This window comes from Acomys russatus, chromosome 2 (assembly GCF_903995435.1).
Source record: "Acomys russatus chromosome 2, mAcoRus1.1, whole genome shotgun sequence".
In the NCBI taxonomy this organism is placed as follows: domain Eukaryota; kingdom Metazoa; phylum Chordata; class Mammalia; order Rodentia; family Muridae; genus Acomys; species Acomys russatus.
In genome coordinates this window covers 33981346-34002846 of record NC_067138.1, presented here as the reverse complement: position 1 = coordinate 34002846, position 21501 = coordinate 33981346, and the positions used below count along the sequence as shown (strand labels likewise).

Sequence of the window (21501 nt, the reverse complement as noted above, 5' to 3'; positions counted from 1 at the left end):
CCCTGATATTCAGAATCATTCCTTTGCTTCTTTAAAGATTTATTTTCAATTAGTGTGTGTGTGTGTGTGTGTGTGTGTGTGTGTGTGTGTGTGTGTGTACACACGCACGTACATGAGTGCAGGTACTCAGGGAAGGCAGAAGGGAGGAGCATTGGATTCCCTGGAACTGGAGTTACAAGAACAGTTATTGAGCAATGTCTCCTGCCCCTAAGAATTACTGTGAAATTTTAAAAATATAATCTTACTGTAATTATGTTTTACGTGTTTGTATTATAATGGTTTTATTCATGTGTGGTTGGCACAGCAAGCTTCACTAAATGCAATGTGACATTTTGATATGTGTCAAATAGAGAAAGTCACCACCGTCAAGACAATAACCCACAGCCAGGGACGCATAAGTTCCATGTGTTCCTCTCAACTCCATCTTCTGCTCCGCCCACACTCCACGGAGCCACCAATCAACTCTGATCCCTGTGCATTCACCTTCATTTCCCAGGAGTCTGAATCAGTGGCCTCGGAGAGTGCACAATATTTGATGGTAGCGTTTTATTGAGCAGTTATTTTGAGATTCACGTAACAGCATGTAGTAATAGCTTTTTTGTTTTTGTTTTTGTTTTTGGTTTTTGGTTTTGGTTTGTTTTTTGAGACAGGGTTTCTCTGTGTAGCTCTGGCTGTCCTGGACTCGCTTTGTAGGTCAGGCTGGCCTTGAACTCACAGCGATCCACCTGCCTCTGCCTCCCGAGTGCTGGGATTAAAGGCGTGCGCCACCACCACACCCAGCTGTAATGGCTCATTTTTATTGACAAGTACTACACGTTTTTATTGCTGTAATAGAGTTTGTTTATCAATCCACTTATAGACATTTGGATTAGTTCCAGCTTTGGGCCATGGCAACTCTATTAAGAATATCCACATTTGACCATGTCCCCTGGAGGGGGAGACCTGGTGGCACTCAGAGGAAGGACAGCAGGTAGCCAAGAAGAGACTTGATACCCTATGAGAATATATAGGGGGACGTAATCCCCCTCAGGAACAGTCATAGGGGAGGGAATAATGGGAAAATGGGGGGGGGGAGGAATGGGAGGATACAAGGGATGGGATAAACATTGAGATGTAACAAGAATAAATTAATAAAAAAAAAAAAAGAATATCCATGTACGAGCCAATGTGAAGACTCAGGCTTTCATTTTCCTTAAGAGATAATAGGAGTAGAAAAGCTGTATTGTACAGTGTATCTTTAACTTAATAAATTCCTAGCTGGACGGTGGTGGCGCACGCCTTTAATCTAGCGCTCGGGAGGCAGAGGCAAGCAGATCGTGGTGAGTTCGAGGCTAGCCTAGTCTACAAAGCAAGTCCAGGATAGCCAAGGCTACACAAAGAAACCCTGACTTGAAACAAAACAGAGAGAGAGAGAGAGAGAGAGAGAGAGAGAGAGAGAGAGAGAGAGAGAGAGAGAGAGAGATTCCTAAGCTATTCCAAATGGATATGTAAGTTAATTTCATACTCTCTTGATAGTGTGTCAGTTCTCCCCCACCCTTGCCAACATTTGCTACACAGCAATTGCTAGCACTGCAGCCACTCTGTGCTTATTTCTCATTTGGTTTTAGCTTTCATTTTTATAATGACAAATGATTTTGAACATTTCATTCAACTTTCTCATATTATCTCTTCTTGGAAGAAGTGTTTCTTCAAATCTTGTCTATTTTTTATTTGCTTGCTTTTTTTTTTTTTTTAATTTTGAGTTTGGGGATTATGTCATGACATTTTAAAAAGATATTGCACATTCTTGTAAATATATTCTTCTATTTTTCATAGTTATTGTATTAGTGTGATAGATAACATTCATTGTTTTTCAAACGTTAGACTAGTAGTATACATTTCAGAGTATGGTTTTCTTTATCTGTTTCGTTGGATTGCTTGCCAGATGTTTGCCGAGAACTGTTTACACCCGTGTTTGAAAAGCATAACAACTTTCAGTGTTATTTTCATATAAAATCTGTCTGCTGTTGGTCTTGAGAGTAGTCTGGCTTCTGATGTAAGTTGAGAAACAGACTGTTTTCTTCAAGAATTTATATGTTATTTCTTTCTGAAATACTTAGTAACATTCTCCAATGGAGATTATTGGGCCTAGAATTTTCTCTGTGGGAAGATTTACAACCACACGTTCAGTTTTAAAATTGGCATATATGTTCCATTTAATTTTTTTTACTTACTTTTTAAGTTTGTGACTGTCAAAAATTTGCTTCATTTTATCTGGTTTGTTTAATTAATTCGGATAACACTGTTTAGTCTCCTTATTATCCTCTTAATGCTAGGCTGTGTGGAGAACCTCTTTCCTGATGGTGGGTGCTTCTTCTTGTTCTCTTGATTTGTTAGTGTGTTTACGCTATGGCTCCGTTCACATCTCCTTCTATTTTCTTCCGGCAGAAATTTGGTCGCCACCATTATTTTTGGTTTCTTAAATATGACCTGTTCACTTGGTCTGCTTTTAGGATTCCCTTTAAAACTGGTTTAAGAGACTTGCTTTGTGCTCCCTCACAGTCACTGCCTTTAATTTGCCATATGAACAGTCTCTAGGAAACCACTGTCTCATGTATTGTATGAGATATTTAAAACATGGTCATCATATTTACCCATAACTTTAGTACTCGAAGGAAATAGCCCCTTCTACCGTACTGTTATTTTCAGCACCTCTGTCTAGAATAGTAATGATTTGCTTCTACATTATAGTAAATTACAGGTTTCACTCTCTGTGGTTCTAATATAAACTAGAATCATATTTGTTTATAGTGAGAAATATACCAGTTAAATACTTTAAACTTTTTCCTGTTTGTTTGACTATCAGAAAGAGTTTTATCCTCCTTCTGTTGCCCAAATAACGGTAAGCATTTTTCATTCTCTGGAGACCAAGAGGGTCACGGTTGAGTTGTTTGCCAAAGGCTGTGGTCATCCTCTCCTGTCAACCACGGCTTCTGAAAGCCAAGATCAATAACTTCTGTGATATCAGGTGTTCATTTTTAGTTTCAGGGACAAATTTGAAAGGCTCTCTTGAAGTTCTCATATTCTGCTCGTCAGATGTGTTTTAGAGATTGATGGTGAAATCCCCTCTGATGCATGTAAAAATAAGAATCCCGTGCAAATGTCTTAAACTATGTGACAATTAAAGGAAGTCATTATTATGCTGTTAAACGCTCATCAGCTCTACGGAACCTGTTGATAGCAAGGCAGCTCGGTGAAAATTAAGCACTAAAAGCTATCTTGCAAATCCCCTAGGTTGTTATTGGTGTGATACATTCCTCCCTGGCTGTAGATGTATCAGAGATGTGGTACCTCAGAGTCACTCGCTGTTTACCCATCACTGGTGTGTAGGAGTCCCTTGTTCACTTTAGGTCCTCCCACACATGCTGGTGCGTAGCCAGGCTTGGAGAATGTATACAGGGCATTGTTTTGACGTCAATGGGAAAAATCACTGTTTTACAGAAACAAAGCCTTTACGGAAAGAATTCAAGTACCTTTAAGCCATGTTTAAACAAAACTAATGCACTTTGGTAGGTAATTTTCTGACACAGTTCTTATATCCATTTCTGCACTTTGGAAGTGGACGCTGTACAGAATTTCATGGCTGGTAACTGGAGACTACAAATCTGATTTTAGTGACCACCAGTTAACGTAGTACCACGTTGGAGGTCGTTAGTATGGGCAGCCTTATGCACTTTACCCACATGTATTCCTATTTGAACTTGTACTTGTTTGGCCTGCTTTTATGCCTTCCCTATGCTTAGTGTACCAGTCTGTGTTTGCTGCTGAGCGCGGCCCTGATCAAGCCACCCTCACCCTTCTGACCCTTGCCGACCAGGGGACCCACACTTCCCCTGTGCTGAGCATGTGATGCGCCCCGGAGCTGCACCTCCAGCTCCTGCTTTTTGTTGCTTAGATACCCAGTTAATGGCTAGAGAACCAGAGGACCAAGATTGTCAGAACTGCATCTGGAGTGGAGCCGGGTGGAGCTCCTCCCTCCAGAAGAGTGCCCATGGAGATGGCATGAGTATGGACTGCCTTGGCACTGATGGGGTTTCAGTTACACCTAAAAAAAACCACATCACTTAGTGTCTAAAATTTATAATTTAACATATGGGGTCACATCTGTTAAAGGATTATTACTCTAGAAGGGGAATGATGTATAATTTATTAAAATAACCCTATGGGGAGACAGCCAACTCCATTTAATGAACTGAAATACTTGCTGCCTCCATGGACCGCTCCCAGCTGAATCTCACAGAATTTCCATCAAGGGGGCAGATGAAAACAATTGCCCTTTATATAATGTTTACTGGGTTGTATTCGTTAGTGTCTCTTAGCTGTAAAAATATTTATGTTCGCTGTTCAGTGTAAGCTTCGAATATTGGGCTCCTGCTGCTTTGTAGTTGGTATTTAATTCTGAGGAGAACAAAGGTCCATTATTCCTCCACCGTAGGAGGCAGGGGAGGGGGCACTGTCCACCCTTCCCATCACAATGCTGCAGCAGCCTGGCAGGTTAGAGCATCTCCCCAAAGTGGTGCGAGTGTACCCCTTCTTCCACTCATACTATGAAATGTGTAGCCTAAGAGAGTGAAGCCTCGGAAGGGGTCACTTTTGGATCAAATACATTAACTTCCCTTTCTCGGCATAGCAAGAATACAAACAAAGGCTCCTGCCGGAAGCAGTCCCACGACTGTCTGCTTCCCCGGGTTTCTAAGCAGCGAAGAACGTGCCTGTCTCTCAGTGTATGGAGCAAACTGATTGTAGAACCAGTGGCATGCTTAGCAGTAGGGAACACCTTGCACAATTCTCACCTTTAAATGAAAGAGAAAATAGCTAAGGGCTCCGGCCCACATCCCCTGCCGGTCTCATTGGAACACTAGTAGATGCAGGCGTGCTTGTCCAGCACCTGAGCAGATAGGTTTTCATAAAAAATCCTAACATACAACTCTTTAGGGGTCTGCTCCAATTCTGTCTCCCTCCTCCCCCGCCCCCCCCGAGACAAGGTATGTCTCTATGTGTCTCTATGTTATCTTGGCCGTCCTGGACTCACTTTGTAGACCAGGCTGGCCTCGAACTCACAGTGATTTGCTTGTCTCTGCCTCCCAAGTGCCAGTGCTGGATTAAAGGTGTGTGCCACCATGCTGGGCGAATTCTACTTGTCTTAATTGTTATCTGATGTTGAAACTTGTCAGTGATTTTCGTTTTAAAAACCTCAAGTGTAACTTCTGATTTGAATTTGGGTAGATGAAAATGTTTAGTAGGACTTGCCTTGTTATTTACCAACATTAATGTAGTTAACACTACATGGCTGTTGGCTTCATCCTGCATCTTAGGAAGAGAGTGCGTTTTCCTCGGCTACTATGGTATAATCTCTTATTTCTTTCCCCAAAATTATTTTGCTTTTTAAATTAAGTAATTAATTTAATTTGATGAATTTTCTCCAGATTCTACCTTTGATAACTTCTGTAATAAATGCTTGTCATTAGTTTGAGAATATTTACGTATACACAGCAGGCGCCTTGAGGGTGACACACCAGTCTTGTCATGCAATTCACTTACATTTCATATAAACTTGAATCGCATAGACTGAAGTCAATTTTTAATGTTCGGATGGTCAATCTCATTTGTCAACACTATGAGATAGAATCAGCTGGGATGCAAGCCTCAGGGGGCCTTATGTTGATTATTTTAATTGATATAGGAAGACTCACCCATGGGTGGCATCATTCCCTAGGCTGGGTTTCCTGGACTGTATAAAAAGGAAAGAGTAAGGTGAGCACAGGCACCCACCACTCTCCACTTCCTTGGGGTGGGTGCAGCGATCTGCCTCCAGCACTTGGCACGTGGTGCTGCCTTGCCATGATGAAACCTTGAGTTGTGGATCAAAATAAACCTCTCCACATTTGAGTCGACTTTCATTCAGGATATTTTATCATAGTAACAGGAAAACTAAGACATACACATTAAATAATGTTTCTGCCTAAAACAAAGTGTGTGTGTGTGTGTGTGTGTGTGTGTGTGTGTGTGTGTGTGTGTGTGTATTCAAGTCTCGGGTTTGTGATAATGTATTACTCAGAGAGTTTTGGACTTCTGGGCACATTGAAAACATCTAGTATCCCCTTCTTGTCAGGTCCTGGCAATGGACCAAGGTGTGGTCTCACTAGAGTTCACCTGGAGGAATTAGTGAGGTGTCTAGGCTTACTTAGAGCAGTGGGTGGGAGGTTACACACAGGAGCACAGATGAGCCTAGAGAATCCGTACACAGCAAGGATGATAGCTTTCCTGTGTAGCTGGAGTCCGTGCTGCTCATCCTTTCCCACCTGTGTCCTCTGGCCCCTCCCAGAGATCCTAAGGCCACATGCAGTGAGTGGTGTGTGTGTGTGTGTGTGTGTGTGTGTGTGTGTGTGTGTGTGTGTGTGTCTGGAACTCGGCTGAGGGTTCCATGACCCAACCCACTCTATCAGCTCCTTCCAATAAACCCTGCTGTGCTGATCTTTGGCAAGTGAGCCCCACCTGGACTAGAGAAGATGGCTGCCATTTGCCCAGCCCTGCGCATTAGAGCATCTTGCTGTCTGTTACATATTGTTGTCTTCCTTTCTCTTTTATTTTTATTAGGGGCCTCAGCACATACACAGAGGTCAGAGGACAGTTCATAGGAATCCTTTTTCCTGTTGTGAGACCTCTATTGCTCAAACTCAGATCATTGGGCTTAGTAGCAAGTGCTCCCACTCAATGGGCCATCTCACCGGGGTTTTGGGTCAGGGATTCGTGAACTGTAATAGGGTTTGGGGAGGAAGAGAAGTACAGTGTGGCTCCATAGGTATAGTGTGGGTCAAAAGAGCCACCTGAACTTCTACAGGAGAAGTGTTTGGCCATAGAAGAAATCTGAAATAAAACAAACAAACAAACAAACAAATTTTACACATTTACTAATATGCTAGCTCATGCAGATTTTCCACTGAATTAAAAAGCAGAATTTTAGGTTACTTTAAGAAGCCATATGTAAGAGTTGTAACTACTGTTGATGTGGCGCTTGATGCCCATGACCACCCTCTGGGCAAGCAGAGTCCGCTCCCGCCATTGCACTGATGGAGGCATAGAGGCTTGGCAGATACTCTAAATCACCCACAAGTGGCAGCACTGAGGTTCACATCCTCATCCTTGTGCTAAGCCAGGGTGTTGTGTAAAGTAACTGTGTGGTTAAGACATAAGAGGAAGGAAAATTACTATGGTTTTTAAAACTACCTTTATCTTTAGAGACAGTAATACAAAGTTGTTAATTCCTTTGTACAATGTACACTAATACTTAATTCCACTCTGCCATTGTCATCAGAGCGTATGAACAGCCCACTTTCTCAGTGTCTGGGCCAGATGCCAGAGATAGGAAGCAATTGTAAAGGGTGTTGGTGTTGCAGTCTACTGGGGACAACCTGAGACCCAGTCTTGGTTCCTGATGTTTACAGAATATGTATCTTGGGTAAGGAATATGTGTTTAAGCAATTAAGCATTCAATAAATGCCAGTTATATATCCACAGTGAATTTCCCTGGTGTAGTAACCTGCACCTAAAAACTCAGGGATTTAGGATGCTAAAGTAGGAAGATCATCTGAGGCAGCAAGTTCAAGGAGAATCCAAGTAACACAGTGACACTTTCGTTTCATAAACAAAACAAAGAATCTGAAAGGCCTAGAACACAGCTCAGTTGGAATAGTGCTTGCCTAGCATGGGAAAGTCCTGGGTTCAGTCTTAATCCCTGTGTTTTGTTAAGCTTAGCGTGGTAACTCATGGCTAGAGTCATGCCTGCAATGGAAATGAGAGGCTCTGATGTCCATTTGCAGATCCATGGTGAAATCAAGGCTAGCTTGGGCTACATGAGACTTTGTCCAATAATGAAGGAGAGGGAGGCAGGGAGGGAGGGAGGAAAGGAGGAAAGGAGAGCTTTACGTTCCACTAAAAATAGCTGAACCTTGCAAGCCCAGAACCGCCTGGCTACCTGTGCCTATATATATTCTATCTTATCTGTACAGCCCTACTAAATGCACTAAAAACTTAAATGGCTTAAGACACGTGAAATGCATGCCGGTGTTCTCTCCGTGGGGTGTTCTATGACAAATAGCTCAAGCCTAGATTGCTTCTCTTCCTTGTCTTTCTCCTCTGCCCTTCCCATTATGGGCCGCTGAACAATTTGGATTAGGTATTCTTTAAAGCAATGGGCTCGGCTCATTGTGCATCATAGCTTCTTAGAGCCGCAGCTTTCATTTTAAGGATGCGAATACACTTAAACTGCGAGCGGATACTGCTGCCATCCCTTCTAGGATGTCTTGGTTCGTTCATGCCCTCATACTTTCAGAGACAGTCCTTGAGGATTTCTCTATGGTAGGTCAAGTGCCAAACGTTAGGTATCAATGATGGTAAGGCCAGTTCTTTCCTTGTGGAAACAACTTGCAAGGACAAAGGTCAGGAAGTAACAAGAAGATTGAGTGCTGTTCATACAACCAGGTTAACAGTCTCGAGGAGTAGTTTTTTTTTTTTTTTCTTCTTCTTCTTCTTGGAATAAAATGTTATATAATCATGAAAAGGTATTACTTTTTGATGAAGGACCGTTGATGATTTCATGGGATGGCTTCGAAACAGGATCGCAGGTGGTAAGATAGAGGATCCTTTAGCAGAAGGAAGTGGAAGGGTTTGCCAGGTAGAGAAAACACCACTGAAAAGCCTAACATGCAGTTTCACATAAAGGAAATGTAGGCTTCACAGGGGAGGGGCAGAAGATGAAAATAGGGACATGAGGCCAGCTTGGGAAAGGCTGAAGGAAGCATAGTAGTGAGGAAACTCAAGGCAAGCACTATGCCCTTGAGTGAGTACAGCATTTCAGGTGGGTCCGTGAGAGGCAGTCACGCAGTTGAATTCACGTCTGTGTACAATTAGTAGTAAAAAAAAAAATTTTTTTTAAAGATTTATTTATTAAGTATACAGTGTTTTGGCTGCATGTACACCTGCACACCAGAAGAGGGCACCAGATCTCATATATAGATGGTTGTGAACCACCATGTGGTTGCTGGGAATTGAACTCAGGACCTTTGGAAGAACAGGCAGTGTTCTTAACCTCTGAGCCATCAGTAATACAAAGAAAAAATGTATCAAAGCGGCAGCCGCAGACAGAAACAGATTCTCTGTCCCTGTGTGGCTTCCACCTACATCTAGTGTTCTTTGTCACTTTTCTCAAATACAGTGTTCCCTTTAATGCCTTTGTCCCTGGTAACACTTGCTATGGTTTGCTTAAGTTTTTCCCAAAGACTGTGTTGTCTTTGTCTCCAGCTCCCAGTACTACTGGGAAATCTGAATAAATTACTTAAATAAAAAAGAAAAGGAAAAAAAAAAAAAAAAAGAAGAAGAAGAAGAAGTGGAGCCCAGTGAAAGAAGCTTAGCTCACGGTGGGTGTGTCTTTGGAGGCTATTGTGATCCCAGCCCCCTGCCCCCATCCTCTTCTTTCTGGTTGCCCAACATGGCCTCTGAAAACCTATGCCAAAATTACCCTTCCTGGTTTTTTATGTTTGTTGTTGTTGTTTAGGTTTCTTGTTTGTTTGTTTTGTTTTTTGGTTGTTTGGGTTGTGTTTTGCGGGGGGCTTTTTTAGAGACAGGGTTTCTCTTGCAGTCCTGGCTGTTCTGGACTTACTTTGACAACCAGACTGGCCTCAAACTCACAGAGATCTGCCTGCCTCTGCCTCTTAAGTGCTGGCAGTAAAGGCATGCGCCACCAGGACCACACCACCCTGAATGCGCCCCATCTCCTCTAACTTTCCCATTGTATTCCTTGATCATGTGGCTTATTGTCACAGCAATGAAAAGCTAACTTCCCATAAGTAGCCTCCTTGTGAAGATTTCTGTTGAATTCCAAACACAATTATAGTATTTAGAAGGTAAAGACTGAATTTTCTTCTACTTGGTGACTAATGCATGATAGAGTAGTCAGTGTTGAATTTGGGGCCTTGGTGTCACTTCCCACGAGTAGGATCGTTGACATTTGAATGAATTTGGGCTACCATTTGCGTGTTCTGGGAATCTACAAGATTACTTTGAAAAAAAAAAAAAACTGTGATAGCATGAGCAAGCTGTGTTTCAGAAAGATCCTCGGAACAACATGACACTGTAGGCATAGAAAACAACTGGTAGAAAACGGTTAACTTTCATTTGTTTTTATTGGAGAAATTATTTTGCTTGCTGTCTTGGGTGGAGCCAATCAAGTAAAATGAGAAGCTTCTGGGTCTTTTGTTGGCGGCCAGCTTCAGCTTCTACCGTGTACCATACTCTGAAACAACTTCCATGAGGGAAGTGCAATAGAGTAAAGGGAAATGGGAGAAATCACGGGTGTTGTGCTGCTGCTGCTGCTGCTGCTGCTGCTGTTGCTGCTGCTACTACTAAAACTACAATTTGGTTTTTTGAGACAAGGTTTCTCTATGGTTGTCTGGGGAACTCACTGTGTAGACCAGTCAGTCTAGCCTCAAACTCAGACATCCACCTGCCTCGACCTCCCGAGTGCTGGGATAAAAGGCATGCATCACTGCTGCCAGCCACAGTTAATTTTTATGCAGACTAAATCTTTAATGATAATGCCTTTCCTGTGCCTTCCATTGTTCTTGTATCTTTTAATTATATTTATCTTTTATAGCATAGCAAAGGAAGTGAGGATTTGAAGTTCATGGTCTCATTTTCTTTGTACTTTTGGAAAAACCTTGTATTCACAAAGATTGAAAAGCAGAAGTCTCCACTATAGTGTAGACAGAGTCCTCACAAACCATCTTAAGCTATGCGAATCCAACAAAATAACCATCCTTCCCTGTTTCTTATGTGTCTACTTTGAAAGGCTCAGTGGCTGGGCGTGGCGGTGTGGCAGCTGAGGCAGGAGAATTACAGCATCGAGACTTGTCCGAGGTGGAGAATGAGTTCGAATCCAGCTTTGGGAAATTTTATGAGGGCGTGCCTCCAAATAGAATGTAAAAAGAGAGGTGGGACGGTAGCTCAGTGGTAGAGCATGTTCCGAGCATGTGTTCATCTTGGCGTTCAACCCCTAGATGATTATTAAATACTGATGGAGCCCCAAACAGCTAGTGAATGAGACATAGAAGATTTGTTTCTCAGGCAGAGGATGAGGGTATGTGGGTATACTTATGAACTCACAGCAAGTGGAGTCTCTCTTGCCTTGTCCTAGAGTAAAGTAAAGGTTACTATGTTTGTAAGTTTAATGTAAAAATAATTGAATTCATCTTTGAATTGTTGTCTTTTGTCCTATTATGTTCTGTTTCCAGACGTGCCTTCCCTTCTCTATCTAGAAGCTTCTGTTTTATTCTTTAAGCTTCTGCCTTTGGCAGGCTGGGCTCTTGGGGAATTTTGTGCACCTGAGTTTTCCAGGGGTACTACTGAGCCTGCACCAGAGGCCTGCCCTTACATTGCAGGGAGGCATCCTTTCAGGGGAAGGGCTTTGCTTTGCATAGCCACTTGCCAAATAGATGATAAGAATCAGCTTTGGCATAAGACACGGTGCAGCCCTGAAGGACTCTATGATTCAGGCTAAGTAACTACAGAGATGAATATGATAATAGAGGGACCATCAAAGAGAGGTAGGGTAGGGGGTGGTGGGGAGACGAAAGCCTCAGGAAGAAGAGAGAGGTGGGGAGAGAGTTAGCAAACTGAATCAGCAGGCTTTGCCAGTCACGTAGCTATGAATGAAAGCATAGTAGTATTTACAACCGAGAAGAATAAGAAAAGTTATTTTATGTTTAGTTGGTATAAGAAGTGATGCTAAGAATAAGAATGAAGCCTGCCTCTCTCAGCAGAAGCATAGAATCCATGGGGGGGGGGTAGTTGTGACTTTCTGTCAGAGGTTTTTGCCTCAAGTATGGGTGTGGATCATGGTATCCGAAAGCATCAGTAAGAACAAAGATTGTTGGTGGCAAATCAACAGGCTGGATCTAATAACATTAAGGGGATTTTAAGTAAACAACAGAATTCTGACGTGAGCACACACTGTTGGAAAGGCTTGCTTACTCACTTCTTCAAAATGGTGTCCGCATTCTGTTTGCACAAAGGGAATTGCTGTGCCATGTAGTGCAGGATAGCCCCACAGGATGGCAGAGTCTTCCTAGGAGTTTCCAGCTCTGTGCTCACTGGTTGAAAGCGAATGGAACATTCCTGCTCCTGCAGTTCCATGAAGAACAGCAAAGCATGACTTCTCAGCCTTATTTTTAATGACTGCCTTGACAAAAAGTGAACTAAATGGAAACACCTCTCTCTCTCTCTCTCTCTCTCTCTCTCTCTCTCTCTCTCTCTCTCTCTCTCTCTCTCTCTCTCTTTTCTCTTTCAGTTAAGAAAAAGAAGCCTAAACTTCTGAACAAGTTTGATAAAACCATTAAGGCTGAACTTGACGCTGCAGAAAAGCTCCGGAAAAGGGTAGGTCGCGGGGTTTGTTTTGCACAAAAATGTGCAATGGCGTCATTGTTAAAAAAAAAGTTGGGGGTTGCAGATTTGTGAAAAGTATAATGATGATGACAACAACAATAGTAAATGTAAAATAAATAATCTGTGACTTTCCTGGGCACCTCTGTGTGAACAGAATCACATGGGACAGAAGGGAAGCAACCACAGGACCTCTCGCCTGGTGTCAGCCCACCTCCATCTAGTTCCAATTACGTGGATGCTGTAACCACTTGGCCACTGTAGGCTTCAGTTTCCTCATTTATAAAAATGAAAATGACATGCATTAGTCCTAAATCCCTCTTGCTTTTTGTAAAACTCAAATTAAAAGAAAAAGTATTATCACTGCCAAGTGCCATCTTGCTACCACCAGTTAATTATGTAGCACATTAGTGCAGACACAAAAAAACTCTTGTCCGGCACCTGTGGCCTTTCTCACTACATGGTCCAGTTTTTTTTAAAAACAATGAACTGACATTATATTGAAATCTTTATCTCCCTTAGCCTGGCCATAGCCCTGTAATATAATAATAATATATAGTCCACAATATTATATTGTAGTTAGGCTCTTTAATTATCTGCTTGCTTTTCTTAGAAATGTCTTTTTGATTGTATTTAAATTCAATCTTAGCAATTGTTAGTTTTTCTGTTGTGTGTATTTCTATCGAGCAGCCATTAGCTAGAAAAAAAAAAAAAGGTTAAAAAAAAAAAAGCATGGAAGCAAGGAACCAGAAGTAAGAAAACTGTGCAAGCTAGGAACGGAAGTGAAATACGTTTGCACTTCTCCCCTGTTCATTGGACGTGGCAGAAGGAGAAAGGCTTCTGTGACCAACATTAGACAGAGTTTTGTCAGATAAATAATTTCTGCATCTATCTTGTTTCATTTCCTAAAGCAAAGCCACTTCTGGGTTTTTGTTATTGGGGTGTGTGTGTGTGTGTGCGCGCGCGCACGCGCTGGGAGAGTTGCATTTCTTTCTTTCTTTTTTTTTTTTTTCCAAGACAGGGTTTCTCTATGTAGCCCTGGCTGTCCTGAACTCTCTTTGTAGACCAGGCTGCCTTCGAATTCACAGCGATCCACCTGCCTCTGCCTCCTGAGTGCTGGGATTACAGGCATGCGCCACCATGCCCGGCGAGGGTTGTATTTCTTAATCCAAATGAATCAAGGATACGCTTTCCTCATCTCAGTGTGTTTCCTTCACATTCTCTGCTCTCGACCACGCATGTAAACACGCAGGAGGCCGTGGGTACGGGTGTCCTTTGGGCTAGGACATCATAAAGGACTTTAAAGGAGGAGTGCTCTGTGGATATAATGCATAATAAATGTGGCCTGAGTTACCAGGGAGTTCATAAGTCAGTGGGACTTAAAGGGCTGGTGCTGTCTACGGGGTGTTCTCCAGCCTTGCTCATTTGGAGAAATTATGGTGTTTTCCTCTAGGAGCAGTGTGAACCTGTGACAGGACAAATTAGAGGAAGGAACAGCAGCCACATATGTACTTCTGCTCGCGAGGCGTGTTATGACATAACCATCAACATAATTAAGTCTTGTTTATGATTGTTTTTATAGCTAGTGTTTCCAAAGGATACCACTCAAGAGATAAGAACAGTTGAGAACCGAGGCAAGGTGCCCCAGACAGCTAGTACAGCCTCCCCTATGTCCCACACCCTAACTCTGCACTGTGGGAGGGAAGCAGGCACTTCGTGTTTTTTTCATCCAAAAATGTCTAAAAATCAGATTACGTTTGAGCAGTCAAAATGTTAAGGTTTTAAAAGTACATTTACGTATGTACTTTGTACATGATGTACTGTGTACAAATGTAATTTGTGTATATGCATATGTGTGGGTGCATGTGTGTACATGGGGCCATGCTAAAGGTACACATTATGAAGATCTGAGGACAACTTGCTTGCATTTTTCTCCTGCCATGTGGGTTCTCAGCATCAAATTTGGATTGTCAGGCTTGGTGGCAAATACCTTAGCCTACTGAATTTTTAAAAATAACACATGTTTTTAAAAACTTTTCTTTGTCCTCACCCCCAACACACACAGGGCTTGATATAACCTAATGAAATGTTATTTGTTTATTTGTGGAACTTCTTATTAAAGTGGTATTATAACATAATTATTGTATAGTAGCAATATACATGGAAAATTTAAAGGGAGGAGGTAGTGTTGGTACCCTCCTTGGTTTTTGTTGTTGATAGTGGTGGTAGTAGTGATTTATTTGTTTGTTTGTTTTGTTTTGGTAGGAAGTCGGGGCAGTAAGAAAATGTAACAAAGCCATAGTAAGACAAACACATAAACTATCACACCACAAGCTTTAAAAAAAATGCTGTGAATGAAGTCACCTCCACTTCCTTGCAGGCAGAATGAGAGGAACTGAAGCCAACTAGATAGAATATGTTGTTCAGCATTAACGACTGTCTCCACCAAGCCCATAGAGCAATGCTCTGCCATAGGTCTGGGTGCTTAGTGAATGATCCTGGTGCCCCACCCTTCCTGCACCACTCCAAAGGGCTCTGCAGTCCATCTGGCTTCACACCGAAACAGTGAGGCCCATGTACACATCTCTGCAGTGAACTGTCTATACATAAGCATGCTACGTTGAGGAACGGATCATTTTTAGGCAATTCATGATAAATACTTCAAATCAGACTGTATTGAGTAGCAGTATTAATAGCCAGGAAAGATCTTGAGGGGAAGAAGCTGACTAAAAGCAGACATAGCATCGTCGCAGTCCATCCGTGTGTGAGCAGCTACAGCGATTTGCTATGGAAGCCGCACAACCCGTGACTTGAGGTGATCCAAAGGATACCCGAGGCAAAGGACATTGCTACTTTTGCCAGAGAAGAACAATATGCTGCAAATTTTGTCCTGAATCTTGGTGCTCCTGTATTTTTAGTCTGTTAGTGGTACACTTAGCACAGTGGCCACAAGAGTGGCTGGGGATATTAATGTTGGATATGAAATAAGTGGAAGAGGGTCCACCAAACAACAGGCAAATTCAAACCAAGGTTTCATTAGTTGGAGCAAAGGTCCTTCAAATGTGATCTCCTTAAGGATCTACATGAAGGCATTGTACTGCAGTCTCCATTTCATCCCTAAGTGTAGCCCCTGACACTGGTAAACTGAAAAATGGCCTCCCTGTTTCCTGGTTGTTGCCTTGGAAACATCTTTTTTAAAATGCGTCCTTCTAGGTGTGGTTTTCATGGACTATCTGGAAAGAGCTCAAATGTGTCATTTCCATCAAGGTAAAGAGAGATTTGGTCCAGACAGAAGGGAAGACAAGCAGATGCAAAAGAAGATAATGTGAGGACAGAGGAGAGATTAAAGCATCCATGGGCCAAGGGATGCTCACAGCATCGGGAGCTAGCTTGGCATGAACTGAGTCTCCCCTGGAGCCTTTCTGATGCCTTGGTTCCAACATCATGAAACCAATTTCATGATGTTCTCCAGCCATGAAATTGGTTACAATTTGTTACACCCCCTCCCCAATAGGAAACGGATGGTATTTATTCTTAAAGAACTATAGAGAAGGATGCGCTTAAGAGCTCATGTGTGCCACAGAGACAGCCAGCCGTGTTCCACGCAGCCAGAGGAGCCACATCCACTCCGACTTTCACCAGAGACCGGTGCCATGGCCAAGCGGCCCTCATGGCTTCCTTGTTTATTCTTCCTTCCTTTTCAGATGCGACAAAGCTCTGGCGATACCTCATTGCCTCTGACAGGCCCAAGGCACCCTACTGCCAGTGGCCTTGGCCCCCACATATGACTTAAATAGCTTCGTTAAGAAAACATGTGGGGACCCCATAGATTGAGGGGGAAAAACATCGTTATCGTCAACAAAATTTAGTTTTCGTCTTTTTCAGCACACATCATTTTAAAAACTAAGAGACAGTGCTTATTATGCTCTTAATGTTTGTTACTTAACGCAGCTTGTTTGTTTGTGTTTGTTTTAACTAGACAACTCTGTTTAGCATTCAAGAAAGAATTCTAAAAAATTCTCCCTGATTCATTTGGTGACTATTAAGTAACAAAACTAAATATCGTTTCGCGGTGGTGGTGTGTTTATACAGTTGTGCCTCTCTTACAGGGTAAAATCGAGGAAGCAGTGAATGCGTTTGAAGAATTGGTTCGAAAGTATCCTCAGAGCCCACGCGCGAGATACGGCAAAGCGCAGGTACCCTGGGCCCAGGACTTCATATGTTCTGTGTAATCAGATTTTTCACTCTCTTGTGTTTCCTTTTTCTTATCTGCTCCTCTTATAAATTCTAGCTAGTCAGTTTCCCAAGCACATGCATACACCCACGGGGGAAATACCATTTTAATTAAGGCAGTGTTTTTTTCAATACTGCATGCTACCGAGTCCAGTAACTTCCAGATAACTTGCAAAGAATATAAAGAAGGAGGCCACCTTTGCCATTGGCCTTATGCCACCCTTACCTCCCTTCAGTTTGAATTTTCTCATGGTTTCGATTTCAGCCTCTTCCGAGCTTTTGGACTTCATTGTGTGACCTGAGTGTAAATCTGCCTTTGAGAGACCTTTCAAAAAACGTGACACAGTTGGCACTTGGTTTCTTGACAGTTTCTTTTACTAGAAGCATTTCTTGCCAGCCCCCTCCTCCTCATTTCTTTCCTCATCATCCCCTCTTCTGGGCTTTGCCATGTTCTAACTCCTGTCATAAGGCTCAGCACACTCACCCACATCACTACAACCCCACCTGAGCTGGGGAGGTCTGCTGTGCATTTGCTTGCTAGTCAGATCAGGTCACAAAAGGAAGACACAGAAACGGCTCAATGTAAAACAGTTGACTGTATCCCTGACTTAAAGGTAGAAAGTTGGTCCCTGTGCACCACCACGGGAAAGATGGTGGGAACAGAAGGCAGACCCGGAAGGAAGGGGACTTTCCATGAGAAAAGTGAGAGTGGTGAGTCCAGGGCTGCCTGATTTGAACAATACTGGCAAGCCTGGTGCCACAGGAGTAGCTCCTAGTTGCTGAGCATCTGGCCCTGTGGTGACTAAGGCAACCGATGTCACCTCCTATGTGATAGAGCTGGAAAGAGGAGGCCAGGCTCTGGGCTGCGTGGTCTGCGTATAAAGGCTTGTTTGCTCTGTTTCCCTCTCTGAGATAGCAAGCCCTAGAACTTTTTGAAGTGCCAACTATTATAATATACAGACAACTTAAAAATCTTTACAATTTAGCGCAAGAAAGACCTGAGGACTACTTACTCTAAAGGTATGTAGTGAGAGCCCATTGTGTGCCAGGCTCTGCTGAGTATTGGAGATAGGTCCATCAGCAAATATGTACTCACAAAGCTCCATTGAGAAGGAAAGAGATTGCATAAGACAAGGAAGTACCATGCATAGGCTTGCAAGTGGTCACCGCAGGAGAATAAAAAGAAACAGGGAACAGACACGGGGTATGTTGAGGGGGTCAACCTGGTGAGAAACGGTCAGCAGGAGGGCAATATTTGAGTAAACCGTTGGAAGTTTTTATAAACGAACATGCTATTGACTCTTACAAGGTATTGAAAATAAATGTTAGATCATATTACCTAACAATGCCTGCTGTAAGCAAAAGGAGGAGGCAGTGGGGTTCTAAGGGTCCACTTATTAAGGGTTTTGGTTGCAGCTGATATGAGGGGAAGACAGCACTTTCCTGGGAGGAAACAGTAGCTGAGGCAAGTCAGGGTTGTGGAAGGAGCTGTCCAAGTAGAGGGAACAGATAAAGGCCAGGATTCAGGGCAAATATCTTGGCATCAGAAAGCTGAACAGAAAGAGGAGAGCACAGGGTGTATGGAATTTGGAACTCAAGAGTAAAGCTAGAGCTGGTGAACCAAACTGTCATGGAGGAAGGCTCCCGCAGTTTTCCCCGGGGAGAAGGAGATGACCAGTAACGCTGGGAATGATGGGTAGAGCGCTACAGAGTTAGCAAGGAGCAGCAGACGGTATCCCCTTGCGTGTGGCCCTCACCAGTAAGAACACACATCTACTGGGAAGTGTGTCTTTCTCTGGACGGAAGGTGGGATGCTCAGATTCTTTCCATCCCATTAGACAGTGATTAATTCAATTTTCATTAATTAAATTTGTGCAAATCAAGTTTGTAAGACAATTAATGCAAATAATTTCCCATTGTGCTTGCTATGACCAGGTTTAGTGCATAACAGCTGTGTGGTTTTGGTATAAAGTAATTGGGCCATAATCCTCTACCTTTGGAACTACATTGCTATTGACAGAGAATGCTACCAAAAGATCGAGAACGTTAATAGAAGTGGTGAACTTTGTCACCAGTATCAAATTCTTTGATTACAGAAAGCACATTAGCAGGAGAGAATATGGCTGTGCAAATATTAACTATGACAAAAATGTTTTGTACTTTCCAAGTATGTGATTTTAATCATGGTCACTGGAGCCTCCAGAATGTGGTGTTCTCCAAGTGTGCACTCTTCTTTCGCAGGAGGAATTGAAGATGTGGGCCTCAGGCAGTAATTTTGAATCTTTAAGCTATTATGCTACAGATGTTACTGATATTAACACTAATGTGGCATAAAACAAAAGTTAAGCATGGTAAATTAAATTTTAATAGAGTAATTTATGGGAAACTTTATAGGAGTTTTAAAAATAAAAATAGGCAGATTTTGTAAGGAGGACCAAACTGTGACTTTTTTCACTCTCAGCTAGCAAATTAACCAATTTCTTTGCAGTATCTCAACAGAGCCTCAAGAGTCAACACCAAGCCAATCAAATGCCTATATGCTTAAATACCACTGATTACATCATTATTATTGCATCTTTGTGAAAATCAGTTTTGAGCAAGTTACCTAAACAGTGAATGCAACAATCTTAAATTATAAACTGAACTCACTAGATTATCTTTCACAAGCCATTAGTGGCTCTGAATTACAAAGTGACACTTTCCCTAGGAAGTTTGAGTGAATTAGTTCATCCACAGAAGGCTATGTGACAGAAATGTCCTGTGGCAAAAGCTGATTCTCAGCCTGGCTTGTGTGACGTATGGACATAAATCTGTTAAAAATCATGTGCATGTATCCAGTTTCCACACAAATGTTGTTAGCATCATTGATCTGTGTTCCTAAGAATTTTATGTCAGTTTGATATTTATGTTTGCCTAAAATGAAGGATGCAGGGCCTTGAGAAGGGATGGGTACATGGATTGTATGTCTTTCTCTTTTCCATGCCTGTCTCTTTAAGGTTGCTAGAGGTCAGCATTTGCCCTTCCACTAGCCTTGCAGAACTCTCCATCCCATTGGGAAGCTCTGCAGACACCAGACAGAGTCGGTTCATTTGGTGGTCTCCGTAGCACTCGCTTGACTCAGGGACACTGCTTCTGTTCAGTCATCCATCAATATTCATGGTCTTGCACGTTAACTCTCTGTAGCCAAACTCAAAAATCAGCTGATGGTTTATCAGAAACGCTGGCTATGACTAGCCAGTGGAAGGATGTGTGACCAGGATGGATCACTGATATGGGACTTCCTGCCCCAGGAGCTGAATCTGCTGGGTTGAGCCTACTGTGGATTGAAAAGTCCACTGAATGGTCTGATGTGTATTTCTGTCGAGCAAGGATGAATTGCTATTACAAATTTTTCTTCTTTATGAGTCCACGTCTATCCACTGCTTCCATTGAGGTCTTGTCTCCAGGGAACCTGATCCTAACCGATGCATATTAACATATTATTTTATTGATGTGCTGTTTTCTGAGAAGGGCTTTCTCACAAATGTCTTTATCATCTGGTGTTGAGTTTTTTGTTTGTTTGTTTGGTTGGTTGGTTGGTTTTTCCAAATTGTTTGTCAACTGAGGGAGGAGATAAGAGGATTTTCTTAACCAAAGTCCTCAGACGTTATATATTAGCCCAGCACACAGTTGACACTAAGTAGTAATTACATTTACATATTCTGATTAAAGATTGGATGTACTATTTTCAGCATCAAACTGCTCTCATTTTTTTTTTTTTTCCCTTGAGTGCTGACCTTTAAGTCAAAGTCTGTAAAACCTGATGAGGACCATCTTATGCATCCCCGCTATGTTCCTGTCTATGGTATTTTATTCCCAAGTCTCAACTTCAAGTTATGAATTTTGGGTATTTTATGAGGAAGCTAGATGTTTCCAGACTCCACACTGTCACAGAGTTGGACCTGGTACCTTGCGTCTGTCCACTGGCAGGCCCCGACTGGCTGTCCCTTTCCCTTGTCAGCTATGGGAAGACTTCCTTGGGTTTGTGCCCTCTCTTTTGCCATCAGGAAACCCCTTCTGTTGGGTCGTTTGCACCTACTGAGAAAGATGATGCAGTATCTCATCCATAAGGCTTCTCCCTGGCCTCTCATCCCCCTCTCCCTGTAGACACTTTTTTTGAAGGGGGCCGGGATTCCTGTTAAAGCTAGCCCTCCTGCATCCTTCCCATGCCCTCTTGCCACTGCCCCATTCTGATCCCCATCTTCCAAAGTCCCATGGAAACAATGACGCCAGGGCCACTGAGGCCCCACAAGTCCATTCCAGTCTCTTCTCGGTCCTCCTCTTGTCCAATTTGGTGACCACTTAGAGCGCACTTCTCTTCCTCTTAAAACCTTTGTATTTCAGCTTGCCTCTGGGGCATCCCCACGTTGTCCTGTTCCTCCTGTGTGACTCATGCTTTATCCCATTTTCTCATGGGGAAAAAAAAATGCATCTCCCAAAACCTCTAATGATCTTGAGACATTGGATAATTGTAGGATTTAATCTTTGGAACGTTTCTAAGTCTACACTCATGACTCTGCTAGTGTGCCAACTTTAAATACTACATCCATCCTCGACAACGCCCATGTATGTGTCCTTAATGCCAACTTCTCCCCAACTCCTCACCCAGAAATGCACCCTCTGAGTGTTGACCCCCACTTGGCATTTGGCTTACTGTACCAAAACCTGAACCCCCGATCCCATGCTTCCCCAAGGCCTGCCTCTGTCCTATCTTCCCATTCTCAGGGAATGACATCTCAAGTCACCCCAAACCCC

At 42.7% G+C, this 21501-nt stretch overlaps 1 protein-coding gene across 1 annotated transcript in view; it reads left to right on the top strand.

The window, feature by feature from the left end:
* Asph (aspartate beta-hydroxylase) overlaps window positions 1–21501 on the top strand; it is a 210404-nt gene that overhangs the window by 122408 nt on the left and 66495 nt on the right. Inside the window, exons 13-14 of the mRNA XM_051160059.1 lie at window positions 12383–12468; window positions 16584–16670. Coding sequence (XP_051016016.1) covers window positions 12383–12468; window positions 16584–16670 — 173 coding nt within the window. The remainder of the gene's footprint in view (window positions 1–12382; window positions 12469–16583; window positions 16671–21501) is intronic.